The sequence below is a fragment of the Delphinus delphis genome, chromosome 7, assembly GCF_949987515.2.
Source record: "Delphinus delphis chromosome 7, mDelDel1.2, whole genome shotgun sequence".
NCBI lineage: Eukaryota > Metazoa > Chordata > Mammalia > Artiodactyla > Delphinidae > Delphinus > Delphinus delphis.
Window position 1 is genome coordinate 16,637,716 of NC_082689.1, and position 22,867 is coordinate 16,660,582.

General features: G+C 39.7%; 1 protein-coding gene across 1 annotated transcript in view; it reads left to right on the forward strand.

The window, feature by feature from the left end:
• Window positions 1-22,867, forward strand: part of EPHA4 (EPH receptor A4) — a 143,432-nt gene that overhangs the window by 115,314 nt on the left and 5,251 nt on the right. Inside the window, exons 9-17 of the mRNA XM_060016042.1 lie at window positions 2,669-2,727; window positions 5,450-5,563; window positions 5,821-6,006; window positions 9,823-9,884; window positions 10,339-10,548; window positions 12,419-12,568; window positions 16,060-16,253; window positions 19,551-19,706; window positions 20,043-20,940. Of these exons, the coding sequence (XP_059872025.1) occupies window positions 2,669-2,727; window positions 5,450-5,563; window positions 5,821-6,006; window positions 9,823-9,884; window positions 10,339-10,548; window positions 12,419-12,568; window positions 16,060-16,253; window positions 19,551-19,706; window positions 20,043-20,157 (1,246 nt within the window). The 3' untranslated portion in view covers window positions 20,158-20,940. The remainder of the gene's footprint in view (window positions 1-2,668; window positions 2,728-5,449; window positions 5,564-5,820; window positions 6,007-9,822; window positions 9,885-10,338; window positions 10,549-12,418; window positions 12,569-16,059; window positions 16,254-19,550; window positions 19,707-20,042; window positions 20,941-22,867) is intronic.

Here is a 22,867-nt window from a genome sequence, read left to right on the forward strand (position 1 = left end):
ATTTCATGAATATGTTGATGGAAAATGGCACTCCTGGGCTGCTTGAGGCTGCCCCTTTCTTTTGGTATCTACAAGGGTTTTTTGTTTGTTTGTTTGTTTTTGCGGTACCCGGGCCTCTCACTGTTGTGACCTCTCCCGTTGCGGAGCACAGGCTCCGGACGCGCAGGCTCAGTGGCCATGGCTCACGGGCCCAGCTGCTCCGCGGCATGTGGGATCTTCACGGACCGGGGCACGAACCCATGTCCCCTGAATCGGCAGGTGTACTCTCAACCACTGCGCCACCAGGGAAGCCCTCTACAAGGGTTTTTGATGAACTCTCTGACAGTTTAAAGTTGGGACAAAAGCTTCTCTGCTCGATGCATTTTTTCTTCTTTGAAGGAAAGAAATTCAAATCAGTATTCGAGATCTAAAGTTGTTTAAAATATATACTTGTAATTTTAGATAATGCTTTTAGGAGCTCTGATAAGATACAATCTCCCGAGCTGGCAGGACCCTATCACACCCTTGGGACCTAGGCACGCATTTCCCTGACATAAAATGCTATTTTCATAATCCCTGACCTAACACTCTTATATTTCCTTTAAAAGGAGAGGGGAGGGGGAGTTTTGGAGGGGACTACATCTTTCATACAAATGTTTGGTTTCAGGATGTTTAAACCTGTTTAGCTTCTTTGATGAAGCAATGGATTTTGAGAGCAAGTGGAATCCAATTTAAGTAGATTTACTGATATAAAATGTACTATGACTTATAATTAACTCTCACCAGCTATCATCATATAACTTCATCCATGCTGGGAGAGGCATGTGAGGTAGTGAGCTAGATGGGGCAGACACACTCCTCCTGTATTTGCTAGGAGGGTCGTGGGTAAATGACTTGCCCTCCTGCCTCCATGTTCTCATCTGTACAATGGGACTGAACATGTGTCTGTCTGCCTGATTGCTTTCATAGGGTTGTTGAGAAGATGCCATGAAATGTTATATGGGAAGGCTCTTTTAAAAGTTAAATACAAAGTAAAAATGCAAGCTATTATTTGGGACTGAATGACTCGCACTTTGAAGTGAACTCTAGTGACTGAGGTCTCTGTTTACTGAGCTGGTTCCTGCTTTGCAAACAGTTAGGGGAAGAGATAATATATGTGATGAGAGCACTTTGAAAAGTTAAATGCAGTGTAAAAATGCCAAGTATTATTATTTGCAAGGGAATTATACACACAGAGGAACATCTGTAGGCTCTGAGGGTCTGACTGCAGAGCTGGTTCCTGCGTTGCTGACAATTAGGAGAGGAATGTGGGTGAAGGGCTGGGACACGTGACTGTGACTGGGCTGCTCTCTGGTGGCACTGCGTGGCCCTCTCTCTTTTCCATGACCATCCTGCCCTTCTTGACTTGTTCAAAGTGCAGGGGTTCAGGTTATCAGATTCAGACAGGACCACACTGCTGCGACCCCCTGTGGCCACCAGGGACTCTTGTCACCACAGAGCCTGTTTCCTCACATATAAGAGTCTTGACGGACCTCATCTTTAAAGCTCTAAGAAAATTACAAGATGATTATAAAGTGCAATATAAACTTGACATTTTTGACAGAAACATACATGTACATATTTTATTCACTAATACGGTCTCATCTTCCAACTTTACAGAGTTCTAATATGGACTGAGTTGATTTTCCAATTTAACATACATACACATAGACACATATATATGTGTCTATGTATAATGTATCAAGATGACTGATTCAAGAATTATATATATTCAAGCTTGCTTTTTCCCAAGACTTTTTATAACCAAGCCTGATCTCACTCCTATGGGACACTGAGAGCAGAAGGCCAACTGTAGGACCATACACTGTTTTTTGGAGAAAAGAATTAGGCGACAAATGGAAACTTATTTTTTGTTTTGTTTTGTTTTTATTTGGTTGCATGGGGTCTTAATTGCGGGATCTTCGTTGTGGCACGTGGGGGGTCAGTAGTTGCAGCACGCGGGCTCTAGAGCACACAGGTTTAGTTGCCCCACAGCATGTGGGATCTTAGTTCCCTGACCAGGGATCGAACCCAAGTCCCCTGCATTGGAAGGCAGATTCTTAACCACTGGGCCGCCAGGGAAGTCCCGGATCCTTATTTTTACTGCTGCAAGTTTTCTACAAACTCTGTTTACCTTTTAAATTGTCGTTAATCATTTAGGAATTTGTATGCAGCAGCCGAAGCCAATAACCACAAAACTATTGTTTTAAGAATATCATATAATAGGATAATGAGTTTTTTTGTGGTGAAAGCAACAGGGCTTACTATTACTTATCACATACTGACTACGATTGCCTTTGATGTATGCAGAATTCACCTAGGGAAACTTATTTTAATTCAGAATATGTATGTGGGGAAATTAGCCGGTAAACTTCTAATCTATTTTCAATATAATAAATTTCTCCTGGAGATTTAAAATTATAATTGTATTATAAAATATTTGCTGTATCACCTCAGTTTAATACTGTGGTTACGAGCAGAGACTCTGGACTCTGTGGTGACAAGTTACTTACCCTGTTATTTCACCTCCCGTGAACCTCAGTTTTCTCATCTGTGAAATGTGCATTACATATCTGCCTGCCTTATATTATGGTAGGAAAGAACTTGTGGTTTACCGATTTTGAAAATATTGTTTTTTATCTTTTAATAGACGGAGTAAATACAGTAAAGCGAAACAAGAAGCAGACGAAGAGAAACATTTGAACCAAGGTACAGAAAGCTGGATTGAAAATAATTTTATTTTTAGAGCATGTCTCGTGTTTTCAGTTTAGAAATGTCTAAATAATATTCACATGGCTATTAATATTATATTCCTTTCATGAAATTATCCAAATAATGTACTTCAGGGTTTCAAACTGAAATAGGTGATCGGTATTTTTTTTTAAGTGAAATTAAAGATGGAGGTTGGGTAATTTCCTTAGATGCTTCTTTTTCCTTATCTTATCCTCCAACCTGAAAAAGTATTGGTCTAGCTGGCTCATTTTTGTAGCTGGGTGGCAAGATTTAGAAGGTCACAATTTTTCTCTTATTATAAGGTAAACATTTTGGAGACAATAGAATAAGAAATAGAACACACCACAGAATATGTGCTGTGGAATCCAGGACTATCGATATTTCTTTAGTGGATTTTCGTTATTTTGATATTCCAAGTGGAGTCAAAGACTGAATTCAAAGAATCGGCTCTGAATGACTTGAGCAAGATAGAAAACTCTGGAATGGACAGTGGTTGGTGTCTCTCCAGGAGTTCTGTCCACGAGAACTTTCTGAGGTGATGGCAGTGGTCTTTATCTGCACCATCTAATGCATTAGCCAAGGGGCCACAAGCACCACTGAATACTTGAAAAGTAGTGAGAATGAGGAAGTGAATTTTAAATTTTATTTAATTTTAACTGATTTATATGTAAATAACACTGAGTGGTTAATAGCTACCTTATTAGTGCAGGGAGGTAGAAGGGCTGGAAGAATAATCCTGAGAAAGGTTTTCTTGGCTAGAGCCTGTGAAGTGATGAAGGTTCACGGAGTGTCTGATAATTTTCCATTTGTTCATCTTGTTTCCTTTCTAAAAGCACACTTTCTCATTTGCGTGTGGTATATATTTTTAAAAACAAAAATGATGCATTTTTTTGAGATGAGGACAAAACTGACAGTCTTGGAAAATCAAAGGGTTTGAGCCAACCGGTATCCTACACCTCTCAGCGCCCCAAAGCCCCAAGAGCTCGAGCAGGGAGAGGCGGGGTGTAAAATGCCAGTGGAAAGTTCCCAGTAATCTCTTTTTTTTTTTTTTTTTTTTTTTTTGCGTTACACGGGCCTCTCACTGTTGCGGAGCACAGGCTCTGGACGCGCAGGCTCAGCGGCCATGGCTCACGGGCCCAGCTGCTCCGCGGCATGTGGGATCTTCCCAGACCAGGGCACAAACCCGTGTCCCCTGCATCGGCAGGCGGACTCTCAACCACTGCGCCACCACGGAAGCCCCCCAGTCATCTCTAATGCATCTTGTCCCGGACATCTCTGGCTGCCCCAGAGCTCACATTCCGAATTCAGTTTACCAGTGACTATGGGGTGTGGCCGAATTACCCTTCTTAGTATTTAAACCATTGATTCGCCGAAGCTTCCAGGTGAAATTCAATGTCTTTTCTTACAGCACTTTCTTTCCAAAACAGAATAAAAGTGGAACTCCAATACAGAGTTTGTATTTTCAAATCAAATAGCAGATACTGTCCCTCTCGTCCACTTAACCTAGGTTTAATCTTAGTTTGTTAATTGTTGTCAATTGTTGGTCCAGATATGAGGCAAAAGATGATATCTTATATCACAGGTCATTTGAGAAAGTTTCTATCATCTTCCCTAAGGGAAGAAAGCTGGAGATGGTGGGTAGGATGTGAGCAACTGATTGGGACAACAATATTTATTTAATTTTAAATTGTGTTTAGTTTTTTTTTGTTGTTGAATTTTATTTTATTTTTTTTTATACAGCAAGTTCTTATTAGTTATCCATTTTATACATATTAGTGTATACATGTCAATCCCAATCTCCCAATTCATCCCACCACCACCCCCCCCACTCCCCTCACCACTTTCCCCCCTTGGTTTCCATACGTTTGTTCTCTACAACCGTGTCTCAATTTCTGCCCTGCAAACCGGTTCATCTGTACCATTTTTCTAGGTTCCACCTATATGTGTTAATATGCGATATTTGTTTTTCTCTTTCTGACTTACTTCACTCTGTATGACAGTCTCTAGATACATCCACGTCTCTACAAATGACCCATTTTCGTTCCTTTTTATGGCTGAGTAATATTCCATTGTATATATGTGCCACATCTTCTTTACCCATTCGTCTGTCAATGGACATTTAGGTTGCTTCCATTACCTGGTTATTGTAAATAGTGCTGCAGTGAACACTGGGGTGCATGTGTCTTTTTGAATTATGGTTTTCTCAGGGTATATGCCCAGTAGTGGGATTGCTGGGTCATATGGTAATTCTATTTTTAGTTTTTTAAGGAACCTCCATACTGTTCTCCACAGTGGCTTTATCAATTTACTTTCCCACCAACAGTGCAAGAGGGTTCCCTTTTCTCCACACCCTCTCCAGCATTTGGGACAGCAATATTTAGATAACACATTCCAAATTTCCTTATAGAGACTCTCTTTTCTTCCACGGGATAGGTTGTTTTTAAAATTTCCTCCCTGAAGTGTGAAGACATTCCAGGAACTCAGTAGAGCTACAGCCTCTTAAGTAGCAAACAGTTCTTATTTACCCACTAACGAAACCCGGAGCAAGAATTTAAACATTTTCTTATGTCTACGCTAAGTATTTTTCTCATGCTAAGAAAATTTTTTCTGTGCTGAATATTTTTAGACCCAGAGAACTTCAGTGTATTAGTGGTTCCTGAGAAGTGTTCCGCCAACCTTTTGCATGTTTATTACTCAGGTGTTAGAACTTACGTGGATCCCTTTACGTACGAAGATCCCAACCAAGCAGTTCGAGAATTTGCCAAAGAAATCGACGCATCCTGCATTAAGATTGAAAAAGTCATAGGAGTTGGTAAGTGTCTGTGTCTATAAGCCTGTTTTCTTTCTGGATATTAAATATATGTATGTGGATTATATAAATGCATTAGAATGTATTGTATGTGCCTGTATATGTAAATATCTGTGTACCTGAAATTTCCTTGATCTACATAAAACACCAGCACAGTGCCTACTGTATAATAAGCACTCAACAAATGTTAGCTATTGGCTGTTATTCCTTCTCCTTGAACGTGTTTCTGGTTCAGAGTCAGTTCTTTTTCTCTCCCAAAGGTGAATTTGGTGAAGTATGCAGTGGGCGTCTCAAAGTGCCTGGCAAAAGAGAAATCTACGTGGCTATCAAGACTTTGAAAGCTGGTTATACAGACAAACAGAGGAGGGACTTCCTGAGTGAGGCCAGCATCATGGGACAGTTTGACCACCCAAATATCATTCACTTGGAAGGCGTTGTCACCAAATGTATGTGCGTCGCTCCCTTTACAAAGCCAAGTTAGAAGTTACTGGCAAATTAAACACACATTTTCTTTCCAGGGAAATGACAGATGGAGCAGACCCACTGATTGCTAATAGGAGGAAATCAGTGCAGGACAAGTCATTAATCTTGTAGTCATTTCTAAATGGGGGTATGGTGTAGGCTGATACCCTATTTCCAAGGCAGCTTGTGTGAGATTTTAGCGAAATTAATATTGCAGATTTTTGGTATGCCTTGCCATCCTTCAAATCTTTGCTAGACCAAACTGATTGTCACAGGATAGGCGCAAGCAGATGGTAAGCAAAATAAATTTTAAGTACTTTTCATATAAAACACAACAAAACCTCACCACACCTTATGTTCGAAGCTTGGGTTCCAGATGCAGGGAGTGCACCTTGGTCATCTGTTATATTGGGGGATTTGCTTGTCTGCTCTGCCTGATTTATGGAGCTGCAGTTGCAGTTCAGCACCTATTTCCAGGAACACCTGGTTGCACCTTCCTTTTTTAGTCCATTAGCATTCGCTCAGCCCGTGAAGCACGCTTCAGTTAAAATCCGACACAGCTCAAAAGATGCATTTTGCGAAGCAGACCCTGAATACACCTGTAAGACTGGCCAAGACCAACTTGTACAGCACCACATGGACAGGGCAGCTGAAATGGTTACTATTGAAGGTGGCTCTGTTCCAGAAGCCTTAGTACCTATTATAGTTACTACAAGTCAAGGATCTTGTAAGCCTGGGGCTGTGTCTCCAGGACAGCCAAAGAGCCATTTAATTTGATACCAGGTGCCTGGGAAAAGCGTCCTCCATCAACCGGTGCAGCGTGGCTGCCGCAGTGGGTGAAATGGAGGTGTAAACGTTGGATGTTAGGTCTGGGGCAAAGGGGGCAGTAAGACACAAGGGTACACAATCTTTAGGCAGAGAAAATTTGGAAATTACTAAAAAGTGAGAGCAGATATACACTAATTTAGAGGTCCTCAAACTTGAACATACATCAGAATTCTGGAAAACTCATTAAAACACTTTCCTGGGCCTCATCTTCAGAGGTTTGATTTAGTGAGTGGGAGCCCATGAGTTCCCATTTCTGAAGAGCTCAAGGTCAATCAAGCTATAGTCCCTGGAACCACACTTTGAGCACCTTTGACCTAGTGACCAAAGATTTACACATCATCTACTGCTAGTAAATTATGAGGCCTTGACTAGTTGCTCAAGTTCTCAGTTTCCTCATCTGTAAAATAGAGATAAAAATGGAATGGAATATTTAGCATGTTTGCCATAATGCTTATTTAGCAAATTAAAAAAAAACACAACTAAGTGTTAACTGGTATTATTATGTCTTAAAAAGTACATCTTTCCCCATCTTTGGAATCCTTCAAAAAAGGAACATTGATGCTAAGGGTATATAAGTTTTCACCAAAGGTGAAGTCTATAGTTAGCATAGAATAGCTCTATTTGCTTTTTAAGATGAGTTTTACAGACAGAATATTTTTCCCGTGGCCTGTGGAGCTGCCCAGAGCCCTTTACTACTTTAATTAAAAGATAACATTCCCTTTAAATACTTCTGCAGGTCCATTTTCTCAAAAGGAGGCTCTGTTCAACTTGGGGCGTTTTTCCTGGGGCAGACAGTGATTTTTGTAGCACCTCTGCAGAAGAGGGAAGAAACGGGATCTTTGTGACCTCTAAAACCCATGGCTATTACAGCTGTAACTGTTACAAACGACTGGATGCATTTGCATAATGCACTTGTCACTGAATTAAAATGGTTTAAAATTTCCACCAGAGGAGCCATCCCCTTCCCCCCACCTTTCCGCTCCCCATTGCCTCCCTGCCTGTTCCGGGAAAGGGTCTGTCTCTACCCTGGAGCCCAACCTGGACCCATTTCATAAGCCCCTCTGTGCTTACGGAGACATTCATCTTTATTTCTCTTGTAGAGCTCATAAATATTCTGACAAATGGATACTTTTCATAAACAAAAAAATGGAGAATAATTGTGAAGATAGTGCCAACAGTCAGACTAGGGAGGGGTGAGGGTGAAAGAGTGGGAGAGTGAATTCACGACTGGACTTCCTTGAGTAACTTTGTAAATGGACAGGGAGGCTATAAATTCTTGCCAGTACCCCGCGGATCTTCTCCTTGCTTCCCCACATTTCCAGAGGGATCTGGTGAAATGGAAGTAGGTGTTAATGCACCATCAGGGGAGTCACCCCTTCTCTTGAGTTGACAAAGTATCATTTGATTGAGGCAGGTTAATTAAAACTCATTTAGATGCATTTGTTCTATGTGGTCACAGATGCAGAGGGTAAATGAGTCTGAGGACTAAAGGCTTCCTAATAATATTGATGGAGAAGGGAAAGGTGTACGGGGACCACTCCCTCCAGCCAAGGGGAAAGAGATTAGAAGTGGTTTTGACTCATCCTTTGGTCTACACCGAGATTCCTGCTTTTTCTGCCTGCTTTCATTCATCACTTGAAAATTAAATGTTCGTGGTGGTGTTTTCTAATCCAACATTTTTGCCTCAGAAAGGTTTCTTAGGCACGGTACCAAATGTTCAATCGAAGAACAAATTGATAAATGGGACTTCATTGAAATTAAAAACGTCTGCTCTTCTAAAATTTTGCCTCTGAAATGAAGACATTTCTCCTTTCCCCACACCAGTACAGAGTCTCATCTGATAGGGGCTCTGGGTGGGAAATGTACTCGTTTAGAATAATTCTGGGGGCTTTCCAGCAGTGGCACAGAGCAACCCATTTTCCCTGACTGGATGTCTACGTCCAAACAGTCCACAAGGACAGCAATGAATGTTTTTGATTTTTCAAACTAACATTTTATTTTCCTCACAGGAACTCTGCTGTTCTCTTGGCTTTACCCCTTGCCTTAGTAAAATATCGAAGATTTACACCCCACTGCCACAAATACCCTTTAGAAAGAAGGAATTTCAGACCTTGAGTGCATTGCCAGGGATTAAGAAACTAAAGAATGATCCTTATTTCCTAAGGTCCTCGGAAAGAAAACCAAAGTGAAATGAGAGTGTTTCCCACTTCTCTCAAACCTTAAAATCATTCTGATTTCTTTGCTTAGAAAAGGGAGAAGGGCACACAAAGGTTCTAGTCCTGAATTAAAATTGCTGCCTAGGATGAAATCACTTATTGACCCTTTTCTGTGATTTTGTTGTTGCTGCTGCTGAGGTTGGCAGCTTAAGGAAGCAAATAGACTGAGTTTATTTATAGATAGGAAAAGGGAAAAGAAAGGATATAGCCCCTGACCTGAGTGAGGCAGGGGGAAAAGCTAAGACGGTACATGCTTGAACTTTAAGATGAGTCTGGGTAATGAAGTATCCAACATAGCTCCCAGAAGCTTGGGTTCCTCTAAATAGGTAAGAAAAAAAAAAGTTTCTCTGTTCATGATTCCTTTAGCATTGTACAAGTGGCTCTTCTGGGGACAGAATTAATTAATTATCTTAAAGATTTTTTTCTCCTTTAAACGGGCCATTTATCTTCTTCTCCATTTGCTTGAGAGAGCAAATACCCATCCACGTGCTCCCTGGATACCAGAGGCCACTTTATTAAAGACCTTGTCAACAAGCCACCCAAAGGGTTAACCTTCCAGATGGAATTTAAACCTACTCGTCCTTTTAATATTTCATTTCTAGCTCCCCACAGCTGAGGCATAAGCTTGGCTTGTTTTAATTAAATTAGATCGCACAAGACAGGTGTCCTGGCAGGAAAATTGCGCACAGCCCATTTTTATCTCATTAACTGCAGTGCTCATCAAGGGTTTTGTGTTTTTCTTTCTGGAAACTCTAGGTAAACCAGTAATGATCATAACAGAGTACATGGAGAATGGCTCCTTGGATGCATTCCTCAGGGTATGTGACTGCTTTATATTAAACCCAAGAATGTTGGTATTTAGAAAACTCTAACAGACTTCGAGTATTTGTTCTGTTTGGTTGTATTCATGGACTTTTTTCTAATGAGGCAAAGGAAGAAGAGGAGAAATAGAGAATGATGTGATTTTTAAAGGCTCTTCAATAATCCACGTACAAGGAGGGTAGTATTTGATTTATTCTTGTATCGTGGGGCTGTTTGAGCCATAGATTCATTATAGTTGGATAATTTCCATCTATTACAGGAAGCAAACCCAGCTCCTAGGATATACTCTACTCATGAATTAGTGACTTTGGTCAAAAAGGCCCGGAAATCATATTGAGTTTCACTGCACACCGGATACAGATATCAAAAAAGATCCAAGTAATAAATGCCTGGTGAAAATTAATTTGGCCTAATGCTAATGAGATTGTACCTTATTTCTTTCCTCTGCAGAAGAATGATGGCAGATTTACGGTCATTCAGCTGGTGGGCATGCTTCGTGGCATTGGGTCCGGGATGAAGTATTTATCTGATATGAGCTACGTGCATCGAGATCTAGCTGCACGGAACATTCTGGTCAATAGCAACTTGGTCTGCAAAGTGTCTGATTTTGGCATGTCCCGAGTGCTAGAGGATGATCCAGAAGCAGCTTATACCACCAGGGTAAGAAAGATTTGTGACCTCTGGGCTTTGACTCTGACGAAACTGTTCCTCTCACTTTGATGTTTTAAACCCTTTGTGATTTTTACAAGTTTCCTCATCCTTCAGAGCCCCTTCATAGCCATGTATCCATTTTTAAACCATGTTTCCAAGAGGGATTTTGAAACAGCCTCTAGATGTGTGACCACTTTACAAAGCCACAGGTTAGAGCGTCACTTATTATTGTATTTTTTCACACTTAATCTACCTTCCTTCCTTCCTTTCTTCTTGTTTGTTTTAGATTTTCTACTTGGTTCCTTTTTATTATTTTTAAAAAATCTTATTTTAAACAGGACAGAACACTATTTCTAGTCGGCTGCCTACCGAACCTGAGAATGTATATACAGGGTTTATAAAACATTTACACTACGCAAGGTTTCCCGGTATCTAATGGCCTGCGTTTTACTACTGGTAGATAAGCCAGGATTAAGGCACAGTTAAGAGTTATCAGTATACAGTTAATGGCTATGCTATCTTAGCCGGACAATCTGAATATAAGATACTAATGGAATAAACACAGAATCATAAAAGTTATTGGCCATTAGGGCTGACACTGTTAAAATCAACATGAAGCAGACCAGCCATTTTCTTCTTTGAATGCTCACCATTTTGCATCTACAATGGTAAGCATTGGGGTTTTTTGGTATAGTTCGTTGGGTGTGTGTGTGTATGTGTGTGCATGTTTTCTGGTAGTGTTCAGTTTCTTGGCTGTAGTTTGATTCTTACACATAGCCTCTTCTGAATTCACAGTCCATTCATTCAGGAAAGAATACATCCTTGTCCATGCTAAACACTTTTTATTTTTCCCCAGTAGTTGGAGAAAGGAAAGTAAAAGGAAGCTTCTAGAATGATACATTTGTATAGCCAAAATATTTAAGGAAGGCAGAAGGCAGCACAAGTGTCTTGCTGTATGGAACAAGCATAAATGTAATACAGTGTATTTTCAGAGTAAACTGCAGTGAACCAATGCAATTTGCAGTACAATTTACTGCCCTGTTTAGTAGCTCTAATAAAGCAAACTTTTAAATGATGTCCTCTTGAACACCTTAAGGGTCTGAACTGAAGTTGAATTAATTTCCCCAGATTGAACCCTAAGAAATTTGAAACTCCATTTAAAAATACCTTGCACATAAGCATAATCAAACAAGAGACATTTGAGACCTTTAAACTTTTCTTGGGTAATATTCAATTGCTTTACCATTTTTGCAGGATTTTTTTAGAAAAGTAAATAATAATCAAAATCTGGCCCTCCTGCCATTAAAGTTAATAATGGCTCTAGCATCTGGTATTATTTGACTTCCTCTAAGAGCCTGTTTAGCGTATTATCTTCTAGCTACGTTGGTCATGTTTCTCGTGCTCTATAGGAGTTGGATGACAGTGGGATGGATAGAAATGTTCATATTTAACTTTTTGAGGTCATGATTTCCAAAGCAGTATTAAGTATTGCCTTTGTGCTGCTGGGTGAGAGAATCTGACAAGAAGTCAAAATTACTGTCAGCTGCACATCCATTGATATATACCACGGATAAAGGTTTGTAAAACCTAAAATGTCCTTTCTTCTACAGTATTGCCTTAAGTAGAGCTCATGTAATAGGTAGACTTTTTAAAAAAATAATTAAACATGTTAGTTGCTTACTTCCCTGTGACTAAAGAAAACATATGAGAACTGTCTCAACCTGGAAGATTTTAGTTAGAATAAACAAATATCCTGTTATTGTTTGGACAGCTATCTCAGGAATGCTGTTGCCCTGCTTAGCAAACAGTAACAACATTCAGAAACTAGAATGGCACATCAGTGTACTTGGGGGATAACCTAGAGCTTGGATGTTCACAGGGTGGCAAGATTCCTATCCGGTGGACTGCACCAGAAGCAATTGCCTATCGTAAATTCACATCAGCAAGTGATGTATGGAGTTACGGGATCGTCATGTGGGAAGTGATGTCGTATGGAGAGAGACCCTATTGGGACATGTCCAATCAAGATGTGAGTCTTTATGTTCTGAAATATATGTCTTTGCATTAATGTATGATGGAGTGAGTGTTGAGCTTGAAATGATACATTAAACTTAAAATTCTTAATACAGATGTGTCTAGTAATCTAGCCAAAACTTATAGTCCTGGATTTCCAGTACCAAAATTACAAAGCCTTAATGGTATAATATGGGAGATAGATAGATAGATAGATCGGTGCATAGCTTGATCGAGTAGTGATATGGAACAGTACTTTTACTTGGTTAACTTTCAAACCCATACTGAAATAAAATTAAACCTTGAATTTTAAGAAAATGCAAGGATATCTGAAAAACACAGATTTCACATGAGATGAAACTGACATGAAAGGTTTATTGGAAGAAAATTAGTGAATATTTTAAAGCTGGCAAAATTGTAATTAGAGCTTGCCCCTTGAGGACTCTAAAATAAAGCTTCACTAAATGACCCTTTGTAAATTATACACATCCCTTTAAATGTACCATCTGGACTACTTTGTAAGGGAGTATCCACAATGCCTCCAATTTTAGAAAAGCGTTCAATAATGACACTAATAAGATTCCAGAGTAATAGAATTTAATTACAAACATCTCCAGTGAGAAAGGAAAAAAACAAACCTAGACCGGGGTGGGGGGGATCTTCCTAGAACACTTATTAGCTAATTCTGGGAAGGTGTTAGTTAGTTCTAGAAGGGTTGGAAATCAGAACAACATGAAATGGCCATTTCTTGAACTTCCCTAATTTTTTTATATGAGAGGTAAAATATTATCGTAGAGTGTGTTTACGAATGTGTGGTATTCAATTTATCGATAAAAATTGTATTTTTAAAAAAGGTTTTTTTAAAAAATTTTCTCGGATGTGGAATGTTACCTGATCATCTGCCTTATCCTGAAACAGCAGGATGTTGCAAAACCTTGACAGTTAAGTGAAAAACCAGGTGCACTCAAGAAATAGGATGTTGCCTTATCAGTAGAAGAATGTTTAGAGCAATACAGAAGCTGATGCATTCTGTGTCCAGTGGGGCAAAAAGAATTCTCTAACCAGAATAAGAGGAACAGTAGTGTTGACACTGTAGTATCTATAAATTATAAAGGAAGGTTCATAGCAAATAGCAAGAAAGACAGCAGCTAGCATAACTGATAGATAATTACAGGCTGGAGACAGACTATGGGAGTGAACAGTGTGTAATCTATTGTTTGATGTGATTGTGCAGACACCATCAGGTACCTTTCTTGTATAGTAACATTTGGTTTTGAGTTAGAGACATTCAGAGGAACAAAGACCAACAACCTAGAAGAAGGAGTGGTGCCTGTATTTACTTATTCGATTATTGGATATTTAAGCTTTTCTTTATTTCAGTTGAGAGTGGTCCCAAATGCTCATAAGAGCAGAATATCTAAAGATGTTGTCAGTTTTCCCACTCTAAATATTTTCAGACCTATAGCTTTGACAGCTTCTATATTATATTAAAATAATTTTGTTGGTTTAAACTTTCAGTTGTCTGCCTTTATCCATGAAAATGCATCTGAAGCCAATTCTCTCCCACAAATCATATTGATCTATCATTCACGTGTATTTGTCTCTGCGTTGGAGTCTGTATAGAACAGGAATCTACAGGAAATGTAACCGGAGAATTACTTTCATGGGTAGAATTCACTTGGCATATGGTGAATGGAGTCAAACTAACTGTTAAGAAGATGTCAAATTTATCAAGTTTTTTGTTTGTTTTAATCCTCGGCCTTCCCCCCCCAAAACATTCAGCAGTAAACTGAGAAAATATGCTTTGTTAACCCACAAGCCATCTTCCAAGCTGGCAGTGGATCGGGAGCTAATGAAAGAATACTAAGAAGTCTGAGGGTTTGTCACAAATTGTGTTAACCTGGCACCAGCCCAATGTTGCTTGCATTCTCATCAATTCGATGTAAAATGTTTTCATCAAGTCCAGAGTCAACACCGTGCACCTGGAAAGAGAAAAGAAAGTCAGAGGATCAAACTGACCTAATGTCATTGCCAGAAATAAATAGAATCACGTTCAGTTAGATAGCATATAGAAGTCTACCTTAGAAGGAGAAGTAAATTAATACTAATACAGTAGGAGGTTGGCAAAAAATACATGGGAGAAAAGGGTTCAGAGGGCTTAACAAATCACAAGATGATTGTTAAACTGAAACAGTATCCTGGATAAAAGAACCACAGTTATACTGGTACATATAAACTGGACCCAACTGAATTGATTATTTTCTCTTGAAGGCCAGTCATTGAGCAGTAATAGACCCACCTCAGGGGGACTCTGTCATGATCTCTGAGATGGCTGCAGCCAGTGGTGGTCTCACTAGAAGCTGTCATTTTAGTAGGGGGAGAAAAAGGACTGATTTAAAACATTCAGAACTTTTAAAAATCCCCAAAGAAAATCACCTCCAGAATCTCATAGGATACCCGTAAACCCAGATTATGAGTAGCCAAGAAATTAAGAAGTAATTCCCCTTTTGAAATTTGGCACGAGTCATATCATATTGTGTTATTGGAATTCACACCCTGAAGAAGGGGGATTTAGAGAAAAGCCAATAAGAAATGCTGTAATACCTGTGAAGATAGATTAGAAAAATTAGAATTAGAAGAAAGCCCGTGGAATGATTTATGGCTTATTAGGCAGGAGGCCCGCTCTGGGGGGGAGGCAATTATCACCTATCATTATCACTTCTTTCCTTAGATGTGCAAGGGTCCTCTTTAAGATATAAATGCCCCAAGGAAGGTTTTTGTTAATTATTTAAAAATTTTCAAATCTAGTTTTGAGCGCCTTTAACAGGGTCAGTTGACAGCCAACTGAGACCAAGAAAGAGATACAGGATTGGTAAACTGGTGTATTTTGGTCTTCCAAAACTAAAAATGGCTGCGCATCTGGAGGGGTTGAGGAATGTGCTATTTCTGAGAGAGGTAGTGTCTTCTGGATTGGAGGGTCTGGAAGTTGGGCTCTGGTATTGACCCACCAGCTGTCTGAGTAAGAGTACACAGGCTTAAAGTGATGCAAAGGGACTTCTGTTTTGTAGGCAACTATTAATGCTTCCTAAGGAATGCCTTTAACACTAAGCTAGAGTCTCTTTTGCTAAGAGTGTTTAGCTGATAGAAGAATGAGAGGGTCATCGCCCTGTGGTCTCTGGAGGCCAGGCCAACACCATGTGGTTGATCTGATTAGGTTCTAACCACTTTGGAACATTGATGCTTCTTCACTTTGGAGTTTCAGATGGGCATTGTCTACCATTTGAGAAGCCCTCATAGCAACAGCTGGCTTCCCTGCCCTGTGGCCAGCAATACTCAGGTCCAGCTCTGGCTTCTGTGAAAGAATTGGAGCCGTTCCCGTGCTCAAGCTTGCTGGCAGCTTCATGGACAGGAAACTTGCTGAGCAGGAGGGTGAACCTCTAACAACAGCTTGCTTGGCAGCGTAACATACCATTCTGGGTTTTTGGTTTTGTTTTGTTTTTTCGATAGGTGATTAAGGCCATCGAGGAAGGCTATCGGCTGCCCCCTCCAATGGACTGCCCCATTGCACTCCACCAGCTGATGCTAGACTGTTGGCAGAAGGAGAGAAGCGACAGGCCTAAATTTGGGCAGATCGTCAACATGTTGGACAAACTCATCCGCAATCCCAACAGCTTGAAGAGGACGGGGACCGAGAGCTCCAGGTCAGCTGTGCTTACTTAATACTGATGTATGAAAGAATACATCAGAGATGGCAGGCAAGTGGTGACTCACTTCAATTCCCGCCGTCTAGTCAGAGGCCACTTCACAGCTGTCTGCAGCCTGGGTGGCTTCTTCCTCCTTGAGTATTTATGGTAGTTCTTTTCACCATTTTGAAAACCCTAGTACTTGTCAGGCCTCAAACAGGAGTCAGAAAAACAAATTTAAAACAACAACAACAACAAAGGAATAGCTCAAGTGCTTATTTTGTGAGGCTGGACCTGAAAACTTAGGAAGATGGATGAAATGTACTTTGGAAGACGGTCAGGTTACTAGATGCTACATTTTGAAAGGGGAAGGAACATGGAGTTAGGAAAAAATAAGAATTCGAAGACATCTTTAAGTCGGCTTAATAAAGTGTGAATTGTAGCAAGAGATTCCTGGGTTTCAGTTCTTAAAGTTGCTCTTTGCTGAGTCTTTCAAGAGGGGAAGGAAACAGGACCAAGATAAAAACTGATCAAGTTACAAAGCATACAGATGAATATTTGAGAAGAGTTTTAAAAACTAAAATGATTGAACCACCTGTAAAATAGGTAGTTACTTCATTGAAAAGAGCAAAAAGAAGCATTTCAGTCCAGAAAGAAGATAAAGATACCGCAGGTCTTATAATTAATTCAGTAGGAACTTTTCTACCTGGAAATTGGGCTTTACTGGTATAAGATCCGGGATACCTAGATACCAGTCCCATTGACCATTGTTAGGAGTTAAGTGGTTTAAGAAGACAGGCATCATAAGATTAGGTGATTCAGGCCCGCAGGAGGAGGGGCATCTCATCTCCAGATCTGTGCTTCTCAGAGTCTTCTCTTTCATCAAGACCCTGAGTTAAAGGTAGGAAGACATTTTCCCCATAGTATCCAAGCCCTTCCAGTCTTGGCCAGCACTAGGATGCTCTCCTCTAGTCTTTTTCTTGAAAAGTTAGCCTACAGATTGGAGGAGAAGGAATACGCTTACCATTAACATATGTGAGGAAAAGAATTGCGAGTGAACAGCAGAGATACCCTGTGTTCTCTCAGGCTTTCAGATCCTGTACCACTAGCCACCATACAAAGAGTTAATGACCATGCTCTCCTGAAATAACACCGGGCTGAATTCACATCTTCCTTCTGCCACTGGTAGCTATGTGACCTAAAATAAAATCCCCCATCATTTCTGGTCTATTTTTGGTTCTTCTCTTCTCCAAGAGGGTGAAAATAGATGGCACTAAGGCCTCTTTTCCAGGTGTAGCTAGTTTCTTTTATTCCAAAAGCTAGTTTCTTTTATTCCAAAACTCCTCCAGCTTTTTATCTCCAGCTACAGATGCCACGTTATTTTGTCTGAAGGTTCTTTTGTACTTGGGGCTTCTCCTGCTGGTATAAACTCTTCAGTTGCTAACATTGTAGAATGTGTGATTTGCACCAAAGTACATAACAAATTGGGCACACTTTTCTCACTTCTAGATTTTTCTCATTGACGGTACTTAAGAGCTCTGTTGCTTCTTCCTGCTTGCTGATAATGGAAGGTAGTATAACATGGTATGTGATTCAGCACAAAATTAGGCAAATGTCACACTGTTCCACAAAGAGCACAAAGACTTCCAGAACAAGCTTGGGAATGACCCTTAGAGTTCATTCGTTACTGAGTAAGGGTATTTTCATTCTAAGGTCATTTTGACCTTGTCAGGTACCTAGAGCCTCCATGTGGCCCTTTTAATGCTTTGGCTTAAAGTTAGAAGTAAATGCAAACTTTTGGTTTTTGTTCATTCATATTCCTGGTAAACATTCAACACTAATATCTAAAATTCTATGTGGCAGTGTTTGTTATTGGCTCAAAATTGGGAAAAGAATGAAATCTTGATGATTCTTACCATAAAAATCTGCAGCATTTTACTCAGAAAATCGGATTTAATTGAAATAATGGACAAAAAAACAAAGGTCACAAAGACAAGCTGTTATTTGAACACAAAACTGATTGATAAAGCAAGTCTTTGTTAACATATCGATATAAAAAAAGAAGTAATGTGAATCAAGATAATTTAGGTAACAATTAAAATGGAAAATGGATTGGATTAATTCTACTATGTAGAAAGTTAAGCCACTAGAGGGACTTAATTTTGTTTTTACAAGAAAAGGATTTTTTTGGTTGAAAATTCAGTAGTGATGATATAATTCCGATTTAAAGGTTCGTATTCAAGCAGCGTAGTCTCAGGGTGAAAATCAGGTCAAAATGTTAAGATCAAACACATTCTATAATTTCTAGGGAAAGGGAGTTCAAGAAAATAGAACTTAACAAGTAGCAAGGTTGCTATACAGGTAATTATAATAAAGGTGGTATAAAATACCCTGTTAATGTCTACCTTATGATTATTATGTAGTTTGAGATGAAGATGACTATAATTCTCTTAATAAATACTTCCCAGAAATACATTATTTATTGTGTATCAATATCGTGAGGGATGACAGAATACTTGCCTTGAACTCTAGTCCCTCTTGACAGTGATCTAATGTAAAACACCTGGCCTGAGAAATGCATCAACTAATAAATAAGTTAATAAGAAGTGCTTGGAATTTGTTGAAATGATTCTTTTAGGAGCCCCAGCAAGGGAAAACGAGAAGCACATTCCACAATCCAAACAGTGATCAAAGTGGCCATTCTTCCTGCCAGTCTTGGCACACGTGCTGGTCAGGCTGCATTGATTAAAGAGAGGATTAACTCCCTGCTGTCCCAAGTTTGTTTGAATGCACTGAGCCTGCCTGCAAACCTGGCTGGAAGCATGCCGGACTTGAACTCTCGCTGTTTTCTCTGCTTCCATCAAGTCTGGCAGGTTGCAAGCTCACAGTTTTCCTTACTCATCCTTCACTAGGGTTTCCATAGTTGCTGAACTAAAGTCTGTGATATTCAATGCTGGCAGGGACTGGACCCTTCCTTCAAAGACTGAGCTGGTTTCAGCCACAAGGACTCCCCCAATCTTTACCACAGGCTAGGATGTTAAAAGACCTGCTCTGATCCTTAATGCATCAAGAGGTCCACATAAAACAAATGTGGGAAGTGAAGTTAAGAACAAATAGGGTGATTGAGACATGCTTTTGCAGCCTTACGAAATTAGGGGCGAAAAATCACATGATGACATTTGACGTTGGTGATGCTATCTAAAGCCCATTCTTGGTGCTTCGGTTCCCCTCGCCTGTCTTAGACCATTTGACTTCTGAGTCAGGCTGTCTCTCTAATAATTCTTGTCTGTCTACACTTGCTCGTTCCATTTCCAGACCTAACACTGCCTTGTTGGATCCAAGCTCCCCTGAATTCTCCACCGTGGTATCGGTGGGCGATTGGCTCCAGGCCATTAAAATGGACCGGTATAAGGATAACTTCACTGCTGCTGGTTATACCACACTAGAGGCTGTAGTGCACATGAACCAGGAGTAAGTACTCAGCGATGTAACACAAAAGGGTAAATCTAGATTTCATAGTATTTTGCTTCTTTTGCTTTGAGCTGCATAAGCATCCTACTCATTTTTTAAAAGAAAAGAAAACTGGAATGCCTTTCATTTTGATTGCCTGAGTGTAATTTTGCACAGCCTCTATAAAGCACCTACATTGTTGCATTCAATTGCTTAATTAAACATTTTAATACACCTGCCTTGTTGTGCTGTATTAACCGTGGCTGATTCAAATGCATGTCTGCATGAAGCCCAGAAAAGAGATGCTCAGCCCTCATCACGTTTTCCTCTCCCACTTTTTTCTCCCCCTACTTACAGTGACCTGGCCAGAATTGGCATCACAGCTATCACACACCAGAATAAGATCTTGAGCAGTGTCCAGGCAATGAGAACCCAAATGCAGCAGATACACGGCAGAATGGTTCCAGTCTGAGCCAGTATTGAATAAACTCAAAACTCTTGAAATTAGTTTACCTCATCCATGCACTTTAATTGAAGAACTGCACTTTTTTTACTTCGTCTTCGCCCTCTGAAATTAAAGAAAAAAATATATCTGCAGTGTTGCTTGGTGTACAGATTGCTGAAACTGTGGGGCTTACAGAAATGACAACCATCATTTGAATTAGACCTGGAACAAATTGTTTCTCAGAAGTCCATCCATCCATCACCAATTTGTAAAATACATGTACCTATATAAATAGAACACTGCCTCCGGTTTCAATGCCGTATTTGCTGCCAGATACTGAGCTTCTCCAAGACATCCTTGATCTTCTCTCCATTTGGATTACAACCGTAGTGTTTTGTTTGTGGCATAAATTACAGTCCATCCTTCTTTCACCGGAATGAAGACCATGTCCATTTCTGAAGGACTCAGTTAAACTTTTAAGGCTTGGTTCGTACCGGGGATAAAACCTAGATGAACGTCATGTGACTCACAGTGTTGCCGCTTGGTGCTCAGGCCACCTGGTGGATTATGCAGACACGTGGGGCTGGAGAGAAAAGGAAAGCGGATTTTAAAATAATAATAATAATAATAAAACCCAAGCACCATACCCCCTCCCTGGACAAACGAGGTCTGTTTCTTTGTGCCATATAAGTCTTATCTGGGGACTCTACAGACTTACCGTAACTACCTTATGGATAGTGGATTGTGACAATCTTGTGTAGGGAAGTTTCATACTTTCCTCCTTTAAAGAAGCAAACCCAAATCTACAAGGTAAGGCAAAAGAACCAGCAATGAGTCCTTCTCCAATGAAAGCTTTTTTTTTTGAAACTTTCTTATTTGAAACACTGAGCGGTAAATATCTTTCATGGCTATCAGGTAGTTTGGGTTTTTTTTTTAAGATTTCAGTCCTCTTGACATTGGGAGAGGAGACCCAAAGCAGTATGGCTTCTCTACTGTTCTTCCAGGAAGAAGTGAAATAGGAACTATATGAGGTCAGGATGGCATCTAGACCTCCACTGGCTGTGCTTTCTTTCATACTATGAGGGTCCTCTTGTCCTTTGGTGCCCTTCATTCCTGCCACAGATGCCTACTGAGCATCTTTGGGGTACTGGGTAGTAACCTCTAACCTTGTTGGGTCATGCACGTGCCCCATTCTTTGGAGAATTTGCTTCAGTTAAGGAGTACTGGAGGGTCTTTCCATGAGTTTCATTTTTTTTCCTTCTTTTTTTTTAATTTAACTTTTATTTTATATTGGAGTATAGTTGATGTACAATGTTGTGTTAGTTTCAGGTGTACAACAAAGTGATTCAGTTATACATATACATATATCCACTGTTTTTCAGATTCTTTTCCCACAGAGGTTATTACAGAATACTGAGTAGAGTTCCCTGTGCTATACAGTAGGTCCTTGTTGGTTATCTGTTTCATATACAGTAGTGTGTATATGTTAATTCCAGCCTCCTAATTTATCCCTCCCCCACCCCTTTCCCCTTTGGTAACCATAAGTTTGTTTTTGAAGTCTGTGAGTCTGTTTCTGTTTTATAAATAAGTTCATTTGTATCATTTTTTTAGATTCCACATATAAGCGATATCATATGGTATTTGTCTTTCTCTGACTTACTTCACTTAGTATGATAATCTCTAGGTCCATCAATATTGCTGCAAATGGCATTATTTTATTCTCTTTATGGCTAAGTAATATTCCACTGTGTGTATGTGTATATATATATATATATATATATATATATATATACACACACCACATCTTCTTTATCCGTTTCTCTATCGATGGACATTTAAGGTTGCTTCCATGTCTTGGCTATTGTAAATAGTGCTGCAATGAACGTTGGGTGCCTGTATCTTTTCAAAGTGCGGTTTTTCCGGATACATGCCCAGGAGTGTTCCTGTCCTGCTCCAGTAGCCCCTGTACCAAACTGGGTCAGCCAAGGAGGATTTACCTAGATGTCAATGGTGAGACTTGGAAGTCACCTTGACTGACTCATTATCAGAAAGTGACCTACTAAAAACATAGGCTTTTCATCCATCAAGCCCATTAGCCTTAGGTACTTCTATTTTAATCCCGGAATTTCTTCTTAAAACACGTGAATTTAAATGACTCTGTTCACTCCTAGAAGCAAATATCCTAACTTTTTTGACTGGACAAATTTTTAACTCTTCCATTTTTATCACTTTTAAAGAAAAGCTTGGCTGATTTTAATGACCTTTCTCCCCCCTTGGTTTTATCCTTATAGAGCAAGGAATGTTAAATTTGATGCTGTCAAATCATGACAGTTTAGTAAAAACCTTTTTGCAACATTAGTTGTGAAAACTTTTCCGTTCAGAAGGAATGTGAAATTTGTTTTTTAAACTTCTCCAAGAATTTCTGTTTTATCACCGCTTTTGCTGAAGTCAGGGAGTTCTCGATATTCATGTTTTAACTTTTAAGTTGACAAATGTTGGGGAGGTTCGCTTGCTTTTAAAAAAAATTATTTTTTTTCCTTCTGTAAAGCTGTGGGATATTCTGTTTTCAGTCCCCACAGTCCAATTCAAATAAGGTAGCATTATAGTGTTATCTTGTGAGTAAAAAGAGAATGTTACCTTGCACACATTGAATAATTAAAAGTTTTGCTTTCTTACAATTAACAGCTTAAGACTTGAGGTATTTTTCTAAACATTGAACATAGTCAAAGCAGAGCGT